The sequence below is a fragment of the Barbatula barbatula genome, assembly GCF_947034865.1.
Source record: "Barbatula barbatula genome assembly, chromosome: 1".
NCBI lineage: Eukaryota > Metazoa > Chordata > Actinopteri > Cypriniformes > Nemacheilidae > Barbatula > Barbatula barbatula.
In genome coordinates, this window is record NC_136766.1 from 19,559,611 (window position 1) to 19,585,012 (window position 25,402).

At 38.9% G+C, this 25,402-nt stretch overlaps 1 protein-coding gene across 1 annotated transcript in view; it reads left to right on the top strand.

The window, feature by feature from the left end:
- Positions 1 to 1,657: 1,657 nt before the first annotated feature.
- igdcc4 (immunoglobulin superfamily, DCC subclass, member 4) overlaps positions 1,658 to 25,402 on the top strand; it is a 71,126-nt gene continuing 47,381 nt past the window's right edge. Inside the window, exon 1 of the mRNA XM_079466856.1 lies at positions 1,658 to 1,962. Within this exon, the coding sequence (XP_079322982.1) occupies positions 1,896 to 1,962 (67 nt within the window). The 5' untranslated portion in view covers positions 1,658 to 1,895. The remainder of the gene's footprint in view (positions 1,963 to 25,402) is intronic.

Genomic DNA, 25,402 nt, shown 5'->3' on the forward strand with positions numbered 1-25,402 from the left:
CTGATACCTGTAAAACAGGTTTAAAGGAACAGTTCACCCAAAAATAAAAAATGTATCTTCATCCCTCAAGTTCTTCCAAGCATGTTTACATTTCTTTGCTCTGATGAACATAGAGAAAGATATTTAGAAAAATGCTTGTAACTAAAAAGTTCTTGGCCACCATTGACTAGGAAAAAATGGCTTTATTATATGTTCTGTTGTTTAGGATAATTACTTTAAGGAGCTAATGGTACCTGATAAAATGAATATATAGTTATACTTGTTCTATATACACCATGCTTTAAACTTGTTTAAACTTTTCAGTGTTTTTCTTATTTTCTCCTGTAAAGCTGCTTTGGAACAATGCACATTGCGAAAAGTGCTATATAAATTAAATTAAATTGAATTAATGAAATATTTACATGTATTTATTAATATTTACCAATGATTAAATTATAAAGGTTTAATAATTTGTACATTTTCTAAAATATATGCTTTTATCTGTATGTTTTTAGAAATAAAATATGTTATCCTATAATATACATTTTCTATGTAAACAAGAACTCTTATTCTGGATGTGATTAATCATAGTTATTGTTTGACAGCCCTATATTTTGGCCTGAATAGACAAAAACCAATGTATAATAATTAGTTCAATCGAGAAGAAAGAGTATAATACGTTCACATTTACATTTAGTAAAGCTGACAATTTTATCCAAAGCGACTTACAGAGAGTTCAGGGAACAATACAGTGATATGTCATATTGGAGCAATAATACAATAGGTGCTAATACCAAGATAATAGTTTCAAAAAAGCTAGAACAATGCCTGTTGAGAGAAAGAGAAATGGTTAGTTTTTTTATAGCAATTTAAAGCAAGTAACACAGAATAAACAACAATTTACACAATGTTCCTTGAATTCATTTTAATTGTAAGAGCATGTGGACGCACACCGTCAGGCCTGTGCAGGTGAGTCTTGTACCTTCTGTCTCCTGTGAGTCTGCATTGTTAAGCTGACCCCAGCTGGCAGCCAGTGGGTGTCCCGTACACATGGCAGTGTCAGTGTCCAGGCGATGTGGGATCCTCAGCCTGTATGAGCACATGACACGGATGCACATGTGATCTCTCACCCCCTCAGACACCAAGAGAGGGAAATTTCTCCCAGCCCCTTTGAAGGTCATGGCAAAAAAGGGTCTTGCAACCCATACCGTGTGAATGTGTGCTTATGACCAAACAAGTTCATTTTGTGGACATTATTAGTTTCACTTTGCTCTTTTATAATGACACATATTAGTGCGTCCTATGGTCAAATGTTGGTATGAAAGTTTTAATACACATTTTACAGAAATATTCAAACACGAGATGGACTGTTAATAAGTGGAGCGTGCAAGCAATATAATCGCACAGTGTATGGCGAAGGCATATTTCTAATAGCTGCTAAACGACAAATGAAGCTCAATGCAGCGCAACATATGTTTTGCGTCGTTGAAGCGTCCGTTTGGCGCAACGCGTTTGCAGATTGCATTAAACAAGCATGTGTAACATGGAAAGGGGGTGTGTGAGGATACTGGCAGCGTTTCATGCAGCTCCAGTTGACACCTATAAGCGGGACTCACTGGTGTGTGTGTGAGCGAGCGAGCGGGGTGTGTGTGTAAAGAGACCTAACACACACTATCGCACATTTAACATTTGGACACAACATGGCGATGAGGCGCCGAGAGACACGTCGACTCTTCCCCAAGTAATGCCAGCACGTTGTGTTTATAGGTAGGGGAAAGCACGTTGCAGGAATAGTGATATTACGCGCAACCACAGAAATCAGAAGCGATTTAATCCGGATTCCATTGTATGCATGTAGCGGTCATATAAAGCACTCTGTGCTTTACCCCGCTGCTGCTGGAAATCAAAAGCTGTACATGGCGGTGGAGAATATCTGGTTCTTCTGTCTACTTTCTCTGGGTTACTGTGGACTATCCGTGCAAGGTAACATCAGCTGTACATAATGTCTTTATTGCGTTTTAAGTTTGCGTGTGTTTGGTATGAATCAACGTGTTTCTTTGTATCTGTCAGGACACGTGAGACTGCCGAGAGAGAAATCTTGCACCTTGCTTGTTGCGGCTCTTTACTTTCTTCTCTTATTAATTTTCTCGGTGTAATTTAACACTGAATGGCAAGATGTTTGCTAGTTTAACTTTTCTGTCACGACGAAACCCAATCTGAACTGCGCCTTTGCTGATATTATTCTGCGCTCAATCACAATAGCTAGCGGTATTAATAACCACGTTGGCGAAACATTGGCGTTAGATTAACACAAATATTTCAGGGCACACGAAGTGGTGATGTTTGCTCAGGGGGGCCGATGTAGGTAGGGGGCTTTCGTTTGTGAATGTAGGACAGGTTCATATCCTCTGGAAGAAGATATTTGGACTTTGAAATAAAGACAAATAGTCAACATACATGAACTAGATAACGCGCTCCTGTTGCCATCGGTTTTTACATGTACACTGACATTCAAATGAAATCATTGACATATAACGAGTTTGCAAAAACAGCGCCCAATGTAATACTCGTTGACTGTGTAACACCTATGACATAATATAAGTTATGGCATACATGTTTTATTAAATAAATGGCAGATTATGAAAGTGGAGATATAGCTCATGGAAGGATGCAGTCGCCTCAGGGCGGAATCGATTACTTTAATTCAGTCACAGGCGCTGGAGGAAACAGGAGTGGGGAGTGGTCAGGACGATTTATCCACAGACTATACACCTTATTTACATAACAAAGAGCAGCACCGAAACACATGGGCACCTCCTGGCATCCACCAAAGCCCTTGCTGTTGTCCGGTGTGAGCGATGGCAAGCGCAGCGGTCAAAACGCGATGTTTTAAACCCTGTGCTGTAGAAAGAGATGTTATTTACTGTTGGGCGGGCCTTGTGATCAATTTCAGTAAAGGGGTAGCTTTATTTTAGTCAGAGAAATATATGTATGTTACTTTTTCTCCGATATTTTTTTCTTGCAAAATTTGTTCTTGACAGTTCCTGATAGATTTCTTATGAAGTCTATATAGGTCTACGTATTAACAGTGTGCATGGTGTAATGTGGGCTACTACAATGTATGCTGGGTGTTTGACTGTATTTGTTAAATATTTTGAGATAATGGGCAGATTTGCATGCCACTGTACACGTGTAGATGCCTGGTCGTTTCATGAAATAACTTTCTGTTCCCACTGACTGTAGGAGGTTTGTTTGTGTTCCCATGTGCCTTGGTTAATGATAGACATACTCCGTCTTCAACATTTACCTTTCTAAAGTTTAGTCTCGCCGAAACGCACCTGAAAAAGCTAGTCTTTGGGGTTCACTTAAAAAAATTACAGGCAGGTGTCTTTGCAAAATGAAACTTGGCAGATATTAAGACTAGAAAATGACGAGCCCCTCTTCTGAGTAGTGTGGGCTTCCCTGAGGCTGTGTGCCAGCTTTACCGAAAGGAAGAGGAATGATGTTTGAGTGTGTGTTGTTTTGGGAATTCAGAGTGGTAAGTGATGCTAGAGAATGTGGATAATTTGGGGTGAACCGTCTCTCTCTTTTAAACTGAAAACAAGCTTTATTGCCAAAGCAATGCTTTTTTAAACAATATAAATGTATACGAATATGCTTACGAATATGACAAGAGAAAATAAATTAATGTTGGCACACACACACTTGTAACTGTAGATGGTACTCACTAGTTAGGGCAGGCACAAGGCCATTTTATTTCCGGGGACTCCTATCTCAGAATGAGGGGGCCAATGAGGGATGCATATATGCATATATAGAAGCAATAAAGCTCAGGGGTATGAAAATATAACGGTCTACCCCCCCCCCTCCCCCAGTGTGGTTATGGGTTAGGGTTGTGGCAGTTTCTCTCTCCCACTCTTTAGCTCCGTAAACTGAACTCTTGGATTTTCATGAGAAAAATCACATCATACCATACAAATATACATGAACCCAGTGAACTTATGGTGAATAGCTGAGCACTGGTGTGATGTGTTGTGTGCTGTGAGGATGCTCTTAGGAGATGACACTTCTCTGCTTTAAAAGCCCCAGCTGATGTTTTGCGTCCTCATAGAAAGCATCCCGCCGTGTTATCTAACATTCCACTGTTCCTCGGTATGCAGCTGCCTGCTTTCAGAGATTCACCAAATAAAAAAGAAAGCTTGAGGTGAGTTGAGGTCAGAGGGCATGTTTTACATGGTCTGGCACTATAGCAGATGCCTATAACTAAGGTGGGGAAATTGACAGATACAAGTTTTGAAAATCAATGATGTAAATGAAACGCGTATGTTGAGCTTTGGACACTGATCGCATTCACTTAAAGGAATAGTTCACCCTTAATATGAAAGTTCTATCATTATTTACATGCACTCTTGCCATTTCAAACCGGTGTGATTGTCTTCTGCAGAACACAAAATAAGATATTTTGAAAGATGTTTGTAATAGAAAACTGTTGGTCCCCATTCACTTGCATCGATTTTGTGTCCATAGAAGTCAATGGGAAGCAATGGATTTTGGGAACCAACATTCCAAATATCTTCTTGTGTGTTTTGCGAAAGAAAATCATGTGAGTTGCAGCAATGGAAGAGCACAGAGGAAAAACAAAAACTGTCAGTGTTGATTTTTGCAGATAACTAATCTACTATTTCCACGAATTAATCAATGTTTATATCAGTGTACTGTACCTCATATCTGTGACGTGGCCTAACAAGCATTATGCTCGAATCTATGAGTCCACCTTGTGTTAATCAAACTTTTAATCACAGCCTGTCCCACTGAGGGGAAAGGGTTAATCTTTTGTGCTCCATACCATTTATTTTCTGCCTTCACTAGATGTGCTGTGTAATCTTTCTGTAGCACCGCTGCAGCACTTCTGCTATTACCTCCATTAAGCATCACTTCATGACCTTGTTTTGCCTTGTCTTTACCAAGTCTTAATATTGTTTCATTCCTCTATGAGTGATGACGGATTTGCAATAATTACACAAACTGCAGACTGAAGATTATGCTTCTGAAATCACTTTATTTATAATAACACATGGACAGTAGTCGGATTATGCATATAGTGACATACTCTCCCAGGGTCGACCGATATGGGTTTTTCTATGGCCGATGCCGGTGTTTAGAGGTCAGGGTCAGCCGATGGCTGATATGTGCTGCCGATTTTTCCTTCATTTGCATGCTAAATGTCACAATAATAATAAGTCGATGCACAACATTTCTAATTTGTTAAGCCATCAGACGGTAATAACTAAACAGAAGAAACATTCACGGTTAGAGTTTTAGTAGTACCTTCATCTTCAATTCAGTCTATAATTCAATATTCGATACACATTCAAACAATTACACTCTAATTGAAAAAAGTGTAAAAGAAACAAAACTCACGGTTCGGATCATACTACGGATTTTGAATTGCAGATCGGATAATTTATTTGGATCAGCAAAAAAACTGTAAAACTATCTAAACTACTAGCTTAACTACTAAAGTCAGTAATAAAACAAGAACAATTACACAAATTAGCATAGATGACTAGCCTACAACATAAAATTATAAAGAAAGAAACCGTAGTATTCAGGTGCAGAAATTAAGTTTAAAACAACACAACAACGCTTGCTGCATAAGTTAAATACAGATGATTAGCAGACAGAAGCAGGTATTATCGGCTGCTGTCTCTTTAAGACTAACGTTAAATGCACGGACCAAATAATGACACACATCCGGTTTAATGTAAGCCATAACCGACTGCGTTTACCAGAATACTTGCCAAAACGGGTATTTGAACATAACTTTGCGTGTGCGCGCTTAAGTGTGTGCGGCAGCGGCTGAGTGCAGAAAACGGAGCGTGAGTCCCCAAACGCTTGCAAATGTTAAACTTTCACTCTATGGTGGTTAAACTTCTAGGTTAATCGGCGAATCACATGCGTGCCGAACCGTGGAGACTGGAAACCACTTCTAACCAATTTTTTCACAGTTGATGGAAACACACGCAGATGCGCATATTCTTGAGCTGAATTTTCATTGATGCAAATGGGATGGAAACCCGAGTATTGTCTGCATCAAACCCTGCATCCGAACAAATGTCATAAACAATTCTGGGCTGCTCCAGGTCAGGAGCGGGGTTGTGAACTTTGTGATTTTGAAATATGGAACAAATTTTGATCTGTGCAGCAGTGCTGATTAGCATATGCATGACGTCATCACATCGTATTTTCGTTTAATCTCTAAACGGTTAGGCCTACATTCATTCAATACTGTATTTTAATATTTTAACACAACTAAATGCACAATAAAGCCGTTCTCATTTACATATTTTCTGTTTTCAGAAACAAATAAAATGGTAGGCTACGTGTTCGTTTGGGTAACAAACTATGTGCGTATGTACAGACAAACTACATTTATGTTGCTATATATGCACTTTTATGTGAAAATAGTTTGTAAACACCGCAAAACTGCTTTGTGCGCGCCTCTGTGTATGTATGCATGCATGCATGCTTCCGTGCGAGTGTGTGTGACGCGGAGGGCTGAGGGAGCGTGTGCGTGACAGACGCATGCTTTGCTGATTCAGAAACAAAGCCGGATTTACTTAACGCAAACGGATGCGCGTCAGGGGGCTGTGATTAGAAGACAGATGTCGGTAATATCATCAAAGTGTCGTGATCGCTGCTGCTGCTTCAATCACTGGTTAGATCAGCGGGGCAGTCAATACACGGGACGTGCGAAGTCACATTGGGGACAGATCAGTTGGGCTCAAAATACGCGATGTCCAGGCTAATATGGGAGGGTTGGCAACCCTAGCTGTGTGTTCACATAGAGCGCGAATGAGGCGTCAAGCTTTAAGTCAATGCAAAGACGCGATAGACGCGCTTGCGGCGCGAATAGCGCGAATGAGGCGGCACGAATTGCGCGAATAGCGCGAGTTGAAAAATCTGAAGTTTGCCGAAAATTCGCCAATCAGGACCCTGCTCTAGTAGTGACGTAGAAGACGTAACGAGCAGAGGCAGAAATACAAAATGGAGGACAAGCTCATCTCAGTGTGTGGACACCCGGAGCTATATGATACGTGTTGAGCAAGGCACCTTACCCCTACTTGCTCCCCGGGCGCTGCAGTGATAGCTGCCCACTGCTCCGGGTGTATGTGTGTTCACCACTTGCTGTGCGTGTGTTCACTACTCTCTGGATGGGTTAAATGCAGAGGGCAAATTTCAGGTATGGTTCTCCATAACTGACAAATAGGTCACTTTCACTTTCACTTTTCACTTTCACTTCATATTTTTATAAAAATAGGAATAAAAAGGATCTTGCTTGGAAGAAAGTGAGTGAGGAGGTCGGAGAATCTGGTAAGTTGTCACGCGCGAATGAAGCGAGTAAACACAAAATGTTCAAGCGTCCAACTACTCGAGAATAGCGCGTTTTTGACGCCTCATTCGCGCTCTATGTGAACACACAGTAGGAGTTACCTAGCCCTCAATTACGCTGCAGTGTTTGTGAGAGCTGCCGCCTTCTCTACGGCATTCTCCGACTTCGATACAGGAACAATAAAACAGAACTTATAACATTGGGGCTAATATGTTAGCAAGCATGTTGCTGATAGTTTTTGACTACAGTCCTTACTGTGCTTTCACACCAGACGCGAATGAAGCGTTAAACGCGAGCGATTTACATGTTAAGTCTATGCAAAGACGCGATAGACGTTCTGCGGCACGTATCGCGTTTGTAGAAAATTTTTAATTTGGCCGATATTTGCGCCGCGTTTTACCAAAACCGGAGCTTGTTCTAGTAGTGACGTTATTATGATGTAGCGAGCGGAGGCAGAAATCCTAAACAAGAATGGATCAGGACTGCGCCTCCGAAGGATCTGATGGACACAGCGCCGAATCTACACCGTTTTCAGCCTTCCATAGCACATAAAGCGCAGCTACCATCTTAACAAAGTCCATGTCAGTCATTTCGAAACGAGACTGGAGCCGCCTGGCAGAATCCCTGAATTCGCCACTGTTGTGAAGAGAATTTCATGTGCGATTGAAGTGAGTAAACTGAAAATGTTAAAGCGTCCAACTACATACGAGTAGCACGATTTACAGCGTTTGTTGTGAACGCTCTATTAAAGTTAACAGCAAGTAAGCTAACCTTCAACCAGCTGTAGCTTTATGGCATTTCCCGACGGTTTGATTCTATTCGACATTAAACCGACGCTACTAAATAGAGATATCTGCCGATATATTAAAAATGACACACATCGGTCCAATATATCAGCCGACATATATGTAGACCTCTTCCAATGTTTTGATCTACACTTATGGCAAAGTAAGTTTTCTGTATACAGTATATTTTTGGTTTGGGTCTATTTGGTTGTTTAGAAACTAATTTAGGCCTCCTTGTATTTTGCTGTTGCTGATCAGTGGTGAGGGTAATCATTTTCAGTAGAAGGAAATGTGGCTCGTAAAAGGAAATTATTCATTATCCTGCTTCCTGTCAGTCTTTACAAAGGTCTGCCGCAAGTTGACCCTGGAAATGGTTGACAGATCTCTTCATTGATCTATTTTTTTATTTGAACTGATGCCAAATAAAAAAGTTGCAAATATGTTATATAATTGATAATTTATTTATCATATGCAAAAAGTTCAACAGGAATCCACCAAATGATGTATGGAGTCATATAGGCCAAAACAAAGCTGATAGTGCTCCGTTCAGTGTTCTGTGTTGCAATGGCTATTTGAGTTCAGCATTTGTACACATGGACTTCAGGGATACTGTGACCTGGATAACAGCTGTCAAAATCTATCAGCATGTGACTCGACTAGAGATAGACCCTCAGAAGGGTCGAAGTGTGATGGGGATGAAAAGATGGACATAATGCAAGACATAGGCGCCAGAAGAATAAGCAGCATTAATATATACTTAGAAGTATTGCCCATGTAAATCATCATTAGCAAAGGTGATTTTTTTATTTGTCTTAAAGTTCTATAATAAAACATGAGGGGATAGCCTAATATTTAACATTTCAAATGTTAATGCAATTAGTCAGGCTCCTTGCCTTTTGTATGTAAATTTGTAAATTGGGTATTTTCCTGTTATCAAAGCAATTAAAGATTGAAGTACCGCTTCAGCTGTGACTACAGGCAATGTGTCTCAACAGACCACACACACTTTAGGAACAGTTCATGCTGGATAAATTTTTGCATTAAAAAAGGGAAGAATATTTCCTTTTAATCATTTAATCTTCATTTCTAGATGTATTGTGGTAATTCCAGTCCAGTTTCTGTTCAATTTGAACAATATCAAGCCGAAGTAATCATATAAAGTTAAGGTGAAAGAAAGCATGACAAGACATCGAGGTTACTACATAATTGTTTTTGAACTTTTCTTAAATAAAGGTTATTGTCGTTTTGCTCAAAAGTTTAAAAATTAACTTGTTTTCTTTGCAGTTTTGATGTCTGAAAAAAATTAAAGACTTTTCTGTTATTTTGACCTGTTCCTCCAGTTTACATTTTCTGAAAATAAATGGGTTTCATTCACTAATAATTGCGTAGATTTTTTGCATTTATACGCACATTTGAACCTCCCACGATACACAACGCCTCGGTTTACTTGGCTGTAACCCTGTTCCCTGAAAAGCGGGAACGAGATGCTGCGTTCCCTATGAAAAGCTAATCTCGATGCAGCGTTTCAAACCCTATGGGAACGAGAATACCAACGCTGCTGCACTGGAGGTGTCTGGACCCCCCAAGATTGTGTGGTATGTGTGCACAAGACAATAGGAGGCATCAGACCTGACTCTGGGATGTAGACTCCATGACGTGTGAGCCTGGAGTAGCATGGACATCCAGACTATAAAATTTGACAAATAAAAAATGTAGCTTTCCTGTAGCTCAGTGGCAAGAGCATTGCGTTAACAACGCAAGGTTGTAAGTTCGATCCCAGGGGATTGCACATACAAATGTATAGGATGATGCAATGTAAATCGCTTTTGTTAAAAGCGTCTGCCAAATGCATAAATGTATATGTAAATATCTCTGCCATGACAGAGATACCTCGGCGTGGAGATCCTCAAAAAAGGGGAGGGCCTGACTTTTGGGCTCGTCCCCTTGGCCACCCAACAGATACCGGTTGTCTAGTTTTGAGTGCTTGTGGGTCTCTTGTTCCTATGGCCAGTTGAGCTTAAGATGGTTTACTGCATTCGACACCTCCCCGAGATGTTCATCTAATGCATTTGCGTCGCGAAAGGAACGCCGTGGAATGCGAGGATGTCGCGGCTCGGCGAGTGCAAAGGGGAAACGGCATCTGTCTCCCGTGCAGTGGCGGCTCCAGACAATTTTGATTGGGAGGTCAATGAGGGTCCTGGTCATTTAAAGGGGGTCTCATGAAAACCAACAGAAAATACAGTGGACACGGGTAATAACTGCATATTAATGCTACTAAACAAATAAAACAACACAGCATATCAACTACTTTTGTTTTTAATTAATTAATCAATTGTAGTTTGCAAACAATATGCTCGAACTTTAATTGCTATATCCACACCCAGTGCCGCTGCTAGCCATATTGGTGCCCTAAGCATAATTCCATTATGATGACCCCCCCCCACCCTGAAATTTGCCAGTTTAACTTTTTATTACCAAACATATAACTCAATATCAATAACACAATAGCAGCATCGCGGTATAAAACCTACGAACACAAAATAGAGAAAGTAAAATCTTCACAGCTTTGCTGACTTTGTAAACATATGTAGAATAGCCAACACACACTACACATTTGAAAGTGCAAACTTTTCTTCAGTAAACAGAATTAGTAGCAGCACATCCACATTTCCCGAATTTAAGTTAATTAAACATGGACATACCTGCATGTGATGCACTGGCATCATCTCGCAGTTTCTTCTTCTTTCTTTTCTCTGATCCTGACTCCTAATGTCTTTTCGGGGCCATTTCCAAATAAGTTGCCTAGACTACCGTCTGTCAAACTGTGTCAGGCGCACGCGCGATCAACCGGCGCTGCCGCGCGGACCGCACATGGGCGGGTGGTGATATGGGATTGTTCGGCCGTTTTCTTTTTACATATACATGGCTGAAATGTGCCTGCCTAATAGTTTTTCTATAGCCTAATGAAATAATATTAGATTTAAAAAAAAAAATTCATTACGCTATTTTTGGTGCCGCCTCAGCACTTAGTGCCTTACGCACAGTGCGTGATGCGCGTGGGAGCGGCGGCGCTGGCCACACCCATGACAGAAAACATATTTACAATCCAAAAGAACGACGCGGGTATGATTTTAGTTGAGGCTGTCTTGGTTTCTCGGCTGGGCCATGGATTAAATCCCCAGTTAAATCCTCTCCGCCGTCAGGATTCCCACCATCCATGCCCGCTGTAGCGCTCAGTGAGGCGCCATTTCTTTCCATCTACTCACCTGTTTCTTCCGCCCTTTTTTTGGTATGACAAAGCGATCCATTTTTAGCTTCAAGATATAAAGTGCGTAGCAGCTCTTGCGGGCTCACGACAGCTCCTTGAATGCAATGATGCAAGGCACAGCGGCAGCAACGTTCATGGGGCGTCGCATTGATTCTTATGTTTATATATTTTTTTATATGTCGATTAAATTATTAATTATTTTTGTTCTGCGTAGTTTGAAGAGAACCATTTTTAAATCTTTATCCCGGATATATATATTTTAATACATATCAAATATTTTTTAAATCAGGAAGGGGTGGGGGGTCTAATGGGGGGTCAATGCCCCCCTGGCGCCGCCACTGCTCCCGTGCCTCGGCTAAATTGAACCGCAAGCCCAATGGCGGGGGAGAGGCGGCTCGGTCGCTCTTAAAAAAGGAACGCCGAGCACGGAGAACTCGAATGCCAAATACATCGCAGAGTTCGCACTCTCCCTCTAGCCCCAGGGTAGAATGATCAACCCCCAAGCACTCAAAACAGAATTCATGTTCGTCCAACTCATCAAGGAACCTCTGACTCGGAGGCACAAATTTACGCTCTGGACTAGACATTACTCTCTTAATATATGATACTCATGCTTTGTGAATGAGACCCAATCTTTTGTTTTTAAATCTGGGAACTCACAGAATGAAACAAAAATATGAATTTTACCTAAACACATACCTATAAATAGTAAATTTTCCGTGGCTGAATAGAAGAAATGGGTCTTTTTTATGCATAATTCTTTTTTAATGCAGGTGTTTTGATGATATTTTGAATTTAGATTTGAATTTTGTTAGAACATAATCTTGCCCGGTAGGTTACGGGTCTATTTCATTCAAGTAGATAGAGTTGTACTATCATGAGCTGTTCAAGTGCATTCCCATTATAGCCACCAAGTGGATGGATTTGTCCTAAAGGGACTTTGATGAAAAGCAGATCTCTTACCGATTAAAAACTCGATTGCAAAATGGATTGTTGTGGGCTCAAGGCCAATGTTAGGCTCATGTTCAGTGATATGGAAACAAAACAAACAGCACATTGACTCCTAAAGCTACTTTCTCTAATGTCTTTTTAATGCATTTGCTAGTCTGCCACAATAATGAGACGTCTTTGAATTACCTTCAATCAAGGCTTATCTCAGTATATTTTCAAGGTGATTTCTTGGGATTTTAAAAATCAAAAATGTATTTTTAACCAGGCTTGTCATATTTGAGTGGCACAGTCAAACTTTAAAGGCCCTGTTCTTTCGCTGTTTTTGAGCCTTTGGTTATGTTTTTTGGGTGTTAAACAATGGATGTTCATGTTTCTAATAAAAAAGCTTTATATTTCATATATTTCAAGTCTATTGTTCACCGCTGTCCCTCCTTCTAACGAAATGACTGGATTTCTTCCGGTCTATACAAAGTCCGTCCTTCCGAATCACTCTGATTGATAAATCTGACCAGGTCTGTCGTAATTGTTTACCCCCTTAGAGTGTGTGTGGGAAGATGTCGCACCCATACCATATCAGTGAGCTTCCGCTTATCAGGCTGTTGTGATTGGTCAGTCCCCCTCTTAGTGCACGTGTATTTATGAAGTTTGGCTTTTAGCAATAAACCGTAACAATGGCGTCAGCTCCCCTTTATCAGTTAAAAACATGTGGATCGATCGAAGTGTGCAAACATTAATCTTTGTTAGAGATTGCAAATATTTTCCTACTATGGCGAGGGAAATGACACCAGACCGAATGGTGTCAGACCAGTTATATTAATTAACACTAATAACACTAAATAACCAAAGTGTTAGTTTTGCCTTTTTATATTGAACCCGGATTGAATTATAAAACAAGCAGACCAGGAGGACGTTTCATAGAAGTGTTTCAGAGGTAGGGCTGGGCGATATGGCTTAAAAAAGAACTCTCCGATTTTTTTCACACCAAACCCGATTTTCGATTTTAATCGATTTATTTTTTCTATTTAAAAACAAACTACAACTGACAAAGAACTTGCTCAAAACAAATGTACTCTTTATTTTGTTCTGATTTTCCTTTATGCAGTTTAATCTAAATTGCCCATTGGGGGATAAGTGTAACAGGAAACAAGCCTTAAAACATGCTTGTAAACGAGATGGCAGGCCCTGCCGTTGTAAACAGTGAAAATGTAGCTTATCAGTTTTCTAATAACCTCAAACTTACAGTGACACAATGCACCTTCAAAATAACTTAAAATATAAATAAATAATTTAATTGTGTGTCTCTTTTTGGTCAAATAAATGTGGTAAAAATGACTAAATTAGATTGTACAAAAATACATACAGCTGTGGTATTCATAAAGTGTGAATGAAGCGAGTAAACTCAAAATGTTCCAACTACTGGCGAATAGCGTGTTTTATTCGCGCAACTCGCGTTTGGTGTGAACACTCGGGAGCGTCGCTCGTAGAAGTTAAAGAGAAAACCAATTTTCATTTTAAAAAATCGCCCTAAACGTAAAATTCGAGTTAATCGATAAAATCGATTTATCGCCCAGCCCTATTCAGAGGTATGCAATATCCGTGTATTACACAGAACAAATTTCACAGCCGATGTTAAAGTCAAGGAAGTTGTTATTTGGCCGTTGGTTATCCGAATGTGTGTAGCTGAATTCTTATTACCAGCTGTAGGACTGTGATGAAAGTGAAAGTAGTTTAGCGCGTAGCTCAGTCAAATGTTTACAATCTCTGATAACACAACTCCAGCGGCTCTTCTTCTCTAAGGAAGGCCTCGCCCCTTTTTTGGCGTATTCCCTGATTTTTTTACAAAGGCTCCAAAGCAATTGTACTGACAGGTACGGCCACCTAACTTGCGTATACATTTGGGCTAATACATACTTAGTCAAATCATACCAAGAACTGACGTAGATTTGTGTGGGTGTGGTTACACGAGGCGTTTCAGGCCGGACTGGGTGAGCATTCGCTTTTAGATAGACAAAATCTTTGCAATTTTAATCTTAAATCACACCAAAGACACAGAAAAACATGTGTTCGCGCCATGTGATCCCTTTAAATAATGCATTCATGATATGCAAATTATTTTTATTTTAATACGCTAACCACAACCTTTAAGCTAAATACAGTTTCAATGGCACATAGTTTACCATGTATTAGTGACTCTTTATCCGACAAGTTGACATGAGAGGATTACCAACCGATCTACTGACAGATGTCACAGGCTCGATGACTGAATCACTGAAGTCTTCTCATACATTGGATAAAAATAAGTCTATAAAAATAGTTGCGATTGTATGAGCTTGTTGGACACTGGTGTACCGGGTTGCTGCTTTTGACATATAATACAGCAGCGCTGTTGCGCAAACAAACATCTCATGTGCGTTTCGGGTTAAAGAACGTGTTTTTTAATGTGACTTAAAACCAACAGGCTGATGAAAATGCAGGATATTTTCTCAATATGAGACATGCGGAACAAGGGGTGAAAATGCTATGTGGTACAACAAAAAGCGGGACGGGTGCTCACCCCCTCTGCATTTCCTGCACTATTAGTTGATAATTGACTTGTTTGCTTACATGCTAACTGCCAATAACGGTCAATCCCTGCCAAAGGCCTTTAAAAAATTACTTAGAGTTGTTATTTTAACAAAGTTAAAGTTTAATGAACAGTCTTCACTTTCATGATTATATTTTGAACAAATTCCTCTGCGTTTGTGAGACAGCTTGCTATGAAGCGTACACGGTAGTCACTAGCTATTGAAAGAAAGTCATAACTTGGAAGTTAAGCAATGAGACGAGTAATCGTGTTATGTGTTTTCCTTATGATGCTACAGTTGCAGAATTAGCAATGAAGCTCATCAGTGTCGTTCTATGCAAGTCCACGACACAGCAGTTTGTAAATGACAGTGGATCAATGGGCGGTCTGTGAGTGATGGGATTGCATCGAATCTATGAGGCTTCACGCAATTGAGTGGATCTTTGCGCAGAAAATGATTAATGATCAAATCATTTTTGATTGTGATATTTGAATTTTTATATATTAGGTCTCACAATATACCAATATTGGCAATATCCATAAATCTTACCAACTAAAAATATAAATATTACCAACGAAATTGTTTTTAAGATTAATTTGACTGATAGCATTATTTATTTCCCTTAGATATCCAAAAGATCCAATTTATATCATGATAATATACTGTAGTTATCATTTTTATAACCTTGTAGTGAAAATCTGATATTTATTTTATATATTTGTAATAGTTATACAGCCACGAAAAAAAATCTCTGATTGAAAGATTGCTACATATTTATAGGTATGTGTGTAGACAAAATTATAATTTTAGTTTCATTCTGTGAACTACCAGCAATGTTTTTACCAAATAAAAAAAAAAATTGTTTCTATTTGCAGAAAATGAAAACTGGAGAAACAATGGATTTGAGAAATCAAAATCACAGAAAATATGCTCTGTATTTTTTTTTCTCAAAATACTGCAAAGAAAACAAGTTCATATTCACTCTTAAGCAATACAACAATAATATTTGAAGGAAAACAGGAAAACCAAAAAAGGAAATTGCTAACCTCGTCTTGTCATGTTGTCAGTCTTTCACATTGCTGTGGATGACTTTGTCACTCTGAGGTTTAATTTTGTTGAAATTAAACAAACCCTGGACTGACCACAACACATCTAGAAATGCTGATCTGCAATGAAAATAAGTCTCTTATTTTTTCACGGCTGTATATTATAAAGGATAATGTATACTATTATACTAGTGTTTTATGTATTTTGTGATTCTCCAAAAAAAACCTTTTTATTTATATACAGTAAAAAACAATAAGAGACCATTTCAAAATATTTTTATTAATCTTTTTTTTTAAATGTACTATTTATAGCTATGTGTTTATTTGTTTAATTCTGTGAACTACTAACAATATCAACAATAACAATATACTGTCAAAATAACAGAACATATGCTCTTTATATAATTATTACTATGCTGTATTTAAACTCTCTCTCGCTCTCTCGCTCTCGCTCTCGCTCTCTCTCTCTCTCTCTCTCGCTCTCTCGCTCTCGCTCTCGCTCTCTCTCTCTCTCTCTCTCTCTCTCTCGCTCTCTCTCGCTCTCTCTCGCTCTCTCTCGCTCTCTCTCGCTCTCTCTCGCTCTCTCTCGCTCTCTCTCGCTCTCGCTCTCGCTCTCTCTCTCTCTCTCTCTCTCTCTCTCTCTCTCTCGCTCTCTCTCGCTCTCTCTCGCTCGCTCTCGCTCTCGCTCTCGCTCTCTCTCTCTCTCTCTCTCTCTCTCTCTCTCTCTCTCGCTCTCGCTCTCGCTCTCGCTCTCGCTCTCGCTCTCTCTCTCTCTCGCTCTCTCTCTCTCTCGCTCTCTCTCTCTCTCGCTCTCTCTCTCTCTCGCTCTCTCTCTCTCTCGCTCTCTCTCTCTCTCGCTCTCTCTCTCTCTCGCTCTCTCTCGCTCTCTCTCGCTCTCTCTCGCTCTCTCTCGCTCTCTCTCGCTCTCTCTCGCTCTCTCTCGCTCCTCGATTTCGCTCCTCGATTTCGCTCTCGCGATTCTCGATTTCGCTCTCTCTATTCTCGAATTAGCTCTCTCGATTCTCGATTTCGCTCTCTCGATTCTCGATTCTCGATTTCGCGCTCTCGCTCTCGCTCTCGCTCTCGCTCTCGCTCTCGCTCTCGCTCTCGCTCTCGCTCTCTTTCTCTTATATAAAGTCCTATATTATTATATATATATATATATATATATATAGATCTATCTCTCACTCTATATATCAAGCTCTCTATAAATCTATATCTATATTACATATTAGTCCTTACGTGCCCATGTAAAACAAGCAAATAAGTCTATGGTACAAGTGAATATGAGTAATGAGCAGAATCTGAGAAAGTGCTAGGGCGGCTCTGTTTATGTATAGTAAAGCGGTGCGCTGATGTCTCTCTCTGTGTGCGTCAGTGTATGCATGTGTGAGAGAGCATGTGAAGCGGGGTCTATTCCTCATGACGCTGGTTGGGTAAATAGTCATACGATCGCATTCCATCCATTCCATGCTGCTGTCCACTCAGTCACATGACCGCACAGGAGGGCTCAAAGTAGGGCGGCAAGGCATGCCTCAGGACGAGTAGCATAGAGGAAGATTAAGAATGCGGACACACATCAACATCCAAACCACTTACAAGGATTTTTCTATTAATTAAAAGAAGTATTAAACATGTCAGGTAAAGACTGCAATAAAATTCTTAGCTGGCAAAGAGGCATTGTGGATAATTACCAAGAGCAGATACATTAAAGGTTTATAACCTTGCAGTTTCACCACATGAATCTTTCTATACATAGCTTGATATGGCTGTCTCTCTTTTGTTCGCCTTGAATAGTCTTTTAAGGTTTGATTTTCTGAAAGACTTTAACCCTTGGAAAATACATGATTCAAAACTATAAATAAGCCATACTATTTAAATACGTATTTTTGTATATTTTGGTGGTTGTTATGCTTCTGTAGATGTATGTTGTAATTGGCCATTAGCTAAACCTGAACTGAGCCAAATGTGGGCACTGCCATACTCCAGTGTTTTGGACTCTGAGGACCCCTCTTAAAATCCCATAAAACACAGTGATGTTATTCTAACACGTCAGGATATGCAGGAATGAGCGTACACTGGGACAGTCACAATACACATTGAGAGTCACTCAATTCAAATGTGCTTCATTGGCTTGAAAATGTACAGTGTGTTGCTAAAGCCACATGTGGACCACAAATAATAACTGCAAATTTTTTGGAGGATCTATTAACAGAAATTCAATATAATATACGTAACCTTGTCTTCAGAGGTGTATAGCGAGCTTACATAATGAAGCGTTACGTTTTTATTACCTTAGAATTAGCTATTTCTATCTACATACACCGCGGGTCCCCTTACATGTAAACAGGGCCGGACTAGGACCAAAAAGTAACCCTGGACTTCTTCACCAGAAGCAGCCCACAACACCAGGCTGCCAATATAATACTGCCCTAGGCAAAGTGCAGTAACAACACAAACACTGAAACTGCGAAAAATGCCTTCAAAGTTTTCATACCAGCCTGTCAGTGTAGCCATTTATTGCAATTTTGACACTCTTGTTTCTCTGAAACTGGTTCAGTTTATGCTTGTGCATAGGTCCTATGCCGTAGGGTTTAATCAAACGCATTATCCGAATGAATTATCTAAGTAAATTATTTGTTCTTCTGTATTTAACATCTCAAGCTGCAACAAAAGCGACTGTTTACTTGCTGCTATCACTGCTAATGCTTCTCAAACAAGCTGCTGCTTCTTCTTCGGCTCTTGGTTACACAAGCAACACGCGCGTGGGCACTGACGCCTAGTGGTCATTGCCTGTCGATGCAGACAATGACGCAGAAGTGTCAATGAAAACCGCAGGTCCCTTGCAGAAGTAAAAATTGACCTTAAGGGTGATGACTTCCTACTCATTAATAATTTCCTAGACAAAAAATTTTACTTACATGCTGCAAAAAAGGTGTGACTTTTCAAAAAAATATTTTTTACTACACCAAACATAAAGTCCAAATCAACATACAAGTCTAAACAAAAGTGAGCATTTAGAATCATAAACCGAAAAGAGAGAAGAGAAATATTCTCTAAATAGAAATTTGACCCAAAATTTTAATTTCATTGCCTGTGATAATAGTTCTGCAATCTATTGAATTCTTCAATGTTAATTATGTCCACCAATGTACTTACAGTCTTATCTTATGGCTTGAATGGTATAAACCAGCGGATCTTAATCCTGGTCCTCGTGACTGATTTAAATCACCAGCTCATTAGAAGAGAACTTCATGAACGAACTGTGTAACTATTGACATGGTCCCTAGACAGTGTTCCCTGCTCTCTACTCCATGCACACAGGAAATCCGCTGAAGTTTGAGAACACAGATTTCCAGTACACGACTGCCTGCAGCACCTTCACACAGTCAAAATTTACTACAGGGATATGACGTGTTATTTAGTAGAGCCTGGCCGATATGGGTTTTTGGGGGGGCGATACCGATATTACGGAGTAAAAACAGTTGATATTGATATAGTAATAATAATAATAATAATAAACACAATTTTTCTATAGCGCCTTTAAAGTTTACTTTACAAGTCAAATTCTGTTCAAAACAATCCACAATTGTAAGATTTAACAATAAACACAAACCATGCAAATATAAAATACAAAAATCAAGTAAAAGCTACCATAAAAAATGTGTTATAAGATGTGCTAAGAGATTTAGACTGCCTTATCTCATTCGGTAAAGCATTCCATTATTTTGGAGCTAAAGAAGAGAAAGCCCTATCACCCATCGTTCTCAACCGATGGAATAGTTAAAAGACTAATATAGTTAAATGGCAGATATTACTTGTGTTTATTATATAACAGTACCAGTCAAAAGTTTCGACACACAAACTGAAAGTGCTATACAATATATAGGCTATATAAACAGAATATATATTAAAAAATGTTTTGCAATGATTACTCAAATTATGTGATCAAACATGTACCACAAGCACACTGCCGTCTATTGGACTGCAGAAAGATACTGCAACATTACTGACTGTACTAACTTGGGATGTGGTGGTGATTACATTTCTCCACCAGTTAAAAGACGTGTTAAAACAACGGTACTACCGGTGACACCGGGGGTGGGGGGTTTGCTTTGGGGTGGTTGAAGATGCTGTGGGCATGCCGCATTTTACTTTCGGTTTTGAATAGTGGCAATTCAAGAACGGTAATTGCTTGAATTAATGGTGGGTTCAATATCTTTTTTAATTAAAGTACAATGGCATTTACTTATATTAAACACAGACCTTACAAAATGAAAAACCACTGCACACACTATGGACAAAATAAGAAACGAATATAAAAAAAACCTTAACTTCAGATAGGTAGCCTTTAACAAAATGAATAATCACAACCCACATCAAGCAAAAAAAAGAAACGAAAACAAAATACCTTTTATATTACATATGTTGCCCATGTTAACAAAACCAGTAATCCTGGCACACATTGTGCAACTAATTAATACGAAACGAAAAACGTTATGTTAGTTAAATAAATAAATAAGAAATGGATAAGGAAGGAAATTAACTAAACTAAATGATTTATTGCTATAAAAATTAAGGTGGGGTTGCGGTGGGAAAGTGATGTAATCGGTTGGCGGGTGGACACCGTGTTGCACCTGTGACACCGACTATCAAAACAAGCCTAGTACTGACAAACTATACTTATGAGACCGAAGTTATAAGTATGAGTGAAGTATGGCAGTTTTAAAGGACAGGGTTAATGTTATATTGGACTTACATTGAAACTTGTGGGGTCATTGTGTATACATTTTACAGTAAGTTAAGTATTTCACAGACTAGTTAGCAACTTACCGTGAAGACCGTGGCTGCATCTGAAATAGGCAAGAAATACCCTGGGTGGTGGACTATTTCTCGAGAGATTTGTACATGCGTATACTAATGTTGCATCCTAATACGCCTACTTACCTACTATGTTCAAGTACTGTTTTCTCCTACTATAGAGTAGTATGTCCGAATCTCAGTATTCATAAAAGAGTAGGCAAGACAGTCCCGGATGGCTTACTGGTTAGACCCAGATTCTGAAGCACTCAGTGCTTGCTACTTTAGATGCTTCTGTAAGCCATGGGACAGAATACCACGCACAGCCCGCAAAATGGTCTCACCCGACTTTCATGTTGAACATATTGTTAATTATTGTAAAGCTTATCTAACTTGAACATTGACCTTGCTTTGTTCTAAAATTGACCGTTCTTAACATTGTGCTTAGTTTTAATTCAAAGAGTTTAAATATGAAGCCATAATATTGAGCTTATTTTCAGTAGTTTATTTACGCTTGTGTTTACGCCTAAACAATATTATATATTGCTTAAATGTTTTTTTTTAACTCGCAGATATAACGAAGTACATGATCATTATTCACAATATCATTTTAATCAGGTGGTTTAACGGATACAATTTGGCGCAATTCAACTTTCTAATCGCCTTCATAAATGTCCATTATTCACCATGTCCCAACAACATCCAATGTTACGTCGTCACGGCGAATATGGGAATCATAGTTACGTCGCTGGAACGTTATTATGGTATTTCGTGACAACGAATATGGTCCGGTCCAGGTACGTGTTAGCTGGGCTGTGGCTGCTCAATATTTGCCTCTGCATAATTCCCAGTATATTATGTACAGGGACAGATAACATCAAAACATATCATGATAGAACGTTCTGTGTGTGGAGTTGGTGCTAAAACTTCCGCAGCTGGTGTGACTGTTACCTCTTATCACACAGATACGGCACCTATGACAATGAAAGTGTGTTTGCCAGTGAGATTGTAGTGCTTTATTCATTTTGCCATTTGGAGCTCAGACTTTTCTGTGGCGAACAACCAGACCAGTTAATCAATGAGCAAGTGAGACAATTATTTTTAGTTAATTTATAATTTGACATTTGTCTGTTCCCACAACAGTTTCCACAAAATAAAAGTTGTTGGCTTTTTACTTTGTAAAAACACCTTTTCCTTTTTCAGTCAAGCCAGTTAATCACACAGCCCTCAATACCTTATGGCGCTTTTGCACAGCTGCTTTAGAAGTCATTTTAAACAGGCTGTTAGGCTGTGAGATTTGGCTGTCAGCTTCAGAAGTCGTGCCCTTTTTTAATAACATTACACATCTGCTCATTTCAGCTAACACTTTTATTAATTAGGGCTCAATCAACAAGCCTTAATTTAACAAGTCCTTATCACTGTCTTTATCCCTACCATAGGAAGATTTGACTACTGTAATGAGTACTGTAATGTAATTGTTCCTATAACTCTCCAGTGCATTGTGGGTATTTTTCCAGTGTATTGTAATCTGTTGTATAATATTCCTGTGAGGTTTGCCACTAGTTGGCCCTCAGAACCTTGTCTTGTTAAATTGTTTGTCAGAATACCGCCTATTAAAAAAACCATTAAAAACAGTAAAGGGTTCTTTAAAAGAACATTTCTTTCATACATTTTAATTGTCTAAAGAACACCTTTCCACTACAAAGAACCATTTGTGAAGCAACAAAAAGTTTTTTCAGATGTTCCATTCAGTCAAAAATGGTTCTATGACATCATGAAGCACCTTTTATTTAGATTCACTGAGCTCTGCTTTTATAGGTATTCCAGCTGCTTGACAGAGTTGACAGAGGACTGGCTTTCTCTTGACCTTTATTTAACTATACAAATCCTACAATATGTGTGCAATGAATGACTGTATTAAATGAATGAATGATGTACACAACTTTGAAAGGGGGAGGAGATCGAAAGAAACTCTAGAAAAGTAAGTTACTATGGTTACTGACTCTTTGTATGTTACCTCTCTTTTTAAGAAACAGGCTTGGCTTACAGCGCTTTCTCGGTTTTGACATGCATCGCATTCTGAAACGGAAATGCGAGAGTTGCCCAGAGTTTCATTTCAGGGTTAATAAACTAATATACAGTGATGGGAATAATGGCATTTTAAATAAACAGCATTAGTTTTTTCAACGCTGTTACTGACAATAAAATGTAGCGTTAGTATAATTGAGCTCACTGAACTATGCGCTGTTCCGCTCCGGGTGACCCGAGTTTGAATCCCGGCTCGAGGTCCTTTCCCGATCCCACCCCCTCTCTCTCGCCCAATTCACTTCCTGTCCTCTCTAAAAAAATAAGCTGTTCAAATAAAGGTAAAACGCCCAAAAATAAATCTTTAAAAAAAGATTACGAACTATGACAAGATGAAAAATATATAATGAAACCTGGAAAACAGGTCAAACGGATCAAACATAGCTTTGAAAATATGACTTGTATATTCAGAAACCACTTCATAGCGACAATCAAGAAATTAACCAATGACTTTAACCCTCAAAAAACACATTTCGTGCCAAAAGTGGCCACTATAATTAATCGGATTCGGAAAGCTGAGTAGGCATTTTCCACTCGTTCATGAACTTCATTGACAAACCATGGCAGCCAGAAAAGTGCAATTCATTGATACATACAACAGAACAAAAAAAGAAAAGCAGCAACAATAATACGCTTACATTTGAGAGTTGCCTTTACTTCTGACAGAACTACAGTACGTCTTCCTGAAGTATATATTACAGAACATATAATACAAAATTTAGCAAGTCAAGGACGAGTATGATGAACAGAAGTAACGTTAGTAGGATCCCCTATTGAGTTTGATTTGTATTCAATCATTTAACTGCTGTGAATTCAGTTATAGTTATATTTACAAAGTATTTGAGTCGTCTGTCACCACATGTGTAATCTACGTTGTGAGATTTGAGTTACGCTCCCTACGTTGCAACATACTGTATATTTCGGCCACTTTGACATTGCGATCTCTTCAATATACAAAATCTGGTCCTTTATTGCGCCAAAACCCTGTCACTCACAAGCCATCACATGATCTCAACTTTAGATCGATTGACAGGTGAGGTCTCCCTACCCCAAACTTGATTGGTTAAACTGAACCAATAAGGGCTGTGTTAAGGAATAATGTGTTTATGACAGAGCTTTACATTATGTTCTTTATTTGAACTAATCAGATAGTATAGCATGATTATAGGACTTCCCAGATAGATAATTAAATTATGCTTCCCTTCCACCATTTTTATTACACTGATCTTCCATATGTTCAACCCATTCTCACAGCAGAGCGTGGCATTGACAGGAATTTTGGAATCTATTAATTCATGTTCATGGTCACTTATATCCCCATTTTTTCATATCGGTGAGCACAACCTTAATGTCACTCAAGCACGACTTTCAATACACAGACTATGTGTGTATTTACATTTATATATTTATAAACTGGTGTCAAAAGAAGTCGTACATATCTTAGGATGTGATCCTAAGATATGTACCCCATCAGATTGCGTTGATATATACGTGTACTTATACATATGAAAGTTAAAGTCGTGCTGGGCGACACGAAAAAAGGGCGAAATTCGTGTCAGTAATTACACATGAATAGATTACAGTTCGTGACAATGTCATGAATTCCCACGAGACTGTGTTTATAAGTTACATGTGTTTTTTTCCAGCTTTGACTAATATCTGCAAAATGTTCTAATGTTCTCTAAATTGGTGCTCAGTTGAGAAACATTTCAACAGAGGCGGACAGAGTACACAGCTTCATTACTTGAGTAAAAGTACAGATACCCCTTGCTAAATTTTACTCAAGTACAAGTAAAAGTACTACAGTCAGATGTGTACTTAAGTAAAAGTACTGAAGTACATGTTTTTAAAAGTACTTGAGTATCAAGAGTACAAGAGTACATTTTCTAAATATTGCATTACTACTGCCACAGTGCTTACATTTATGTACAGAAAAGTCCTACATGGAGTTATGAAAAATGTTAATACCTTGGAGAATGTAAAAGGAATTTAAAGTCAAATCAAGTAATTTTAATATTTTTACCATGTTGCTTTATTTAACATTTCTCACTTGCCAACAAGGCAATAGCACAATGGCAACGCTCTGACAAACCTCTGCTAGAGGTTTAATGGATTTTTGCACCCACATTTGAACCACACCGTTTTAAACAGACCGCATACTCAAGAACATAAAAAAAATGTACAGATAGCGTTTTACATTATAAATGAAATACAATAACAATAGTGTAAATTATTAGATTTATTAAAATTATTAAATGGATGCCAACTAATTGGGAAAATAAAGAGCTCCCCACTCCCGCTAACCTCACACTTGATTCCAAAACCACTGTTAGGCATTTTGTAAGCAGTTTCTTTGTTTTATTGAAAATAAATGCCTGTATATGATCTTAAATGTGGAAAATGCAGACAAACGAGTTTAGCCAAAAAGAGCATCGAACCAACATTACGATGATGTCACGTCAAAACTACATATCTTCGGTCTTACCGACTATACGTCAATGACGCTATGTGACTTAACGGTGTTTATACAT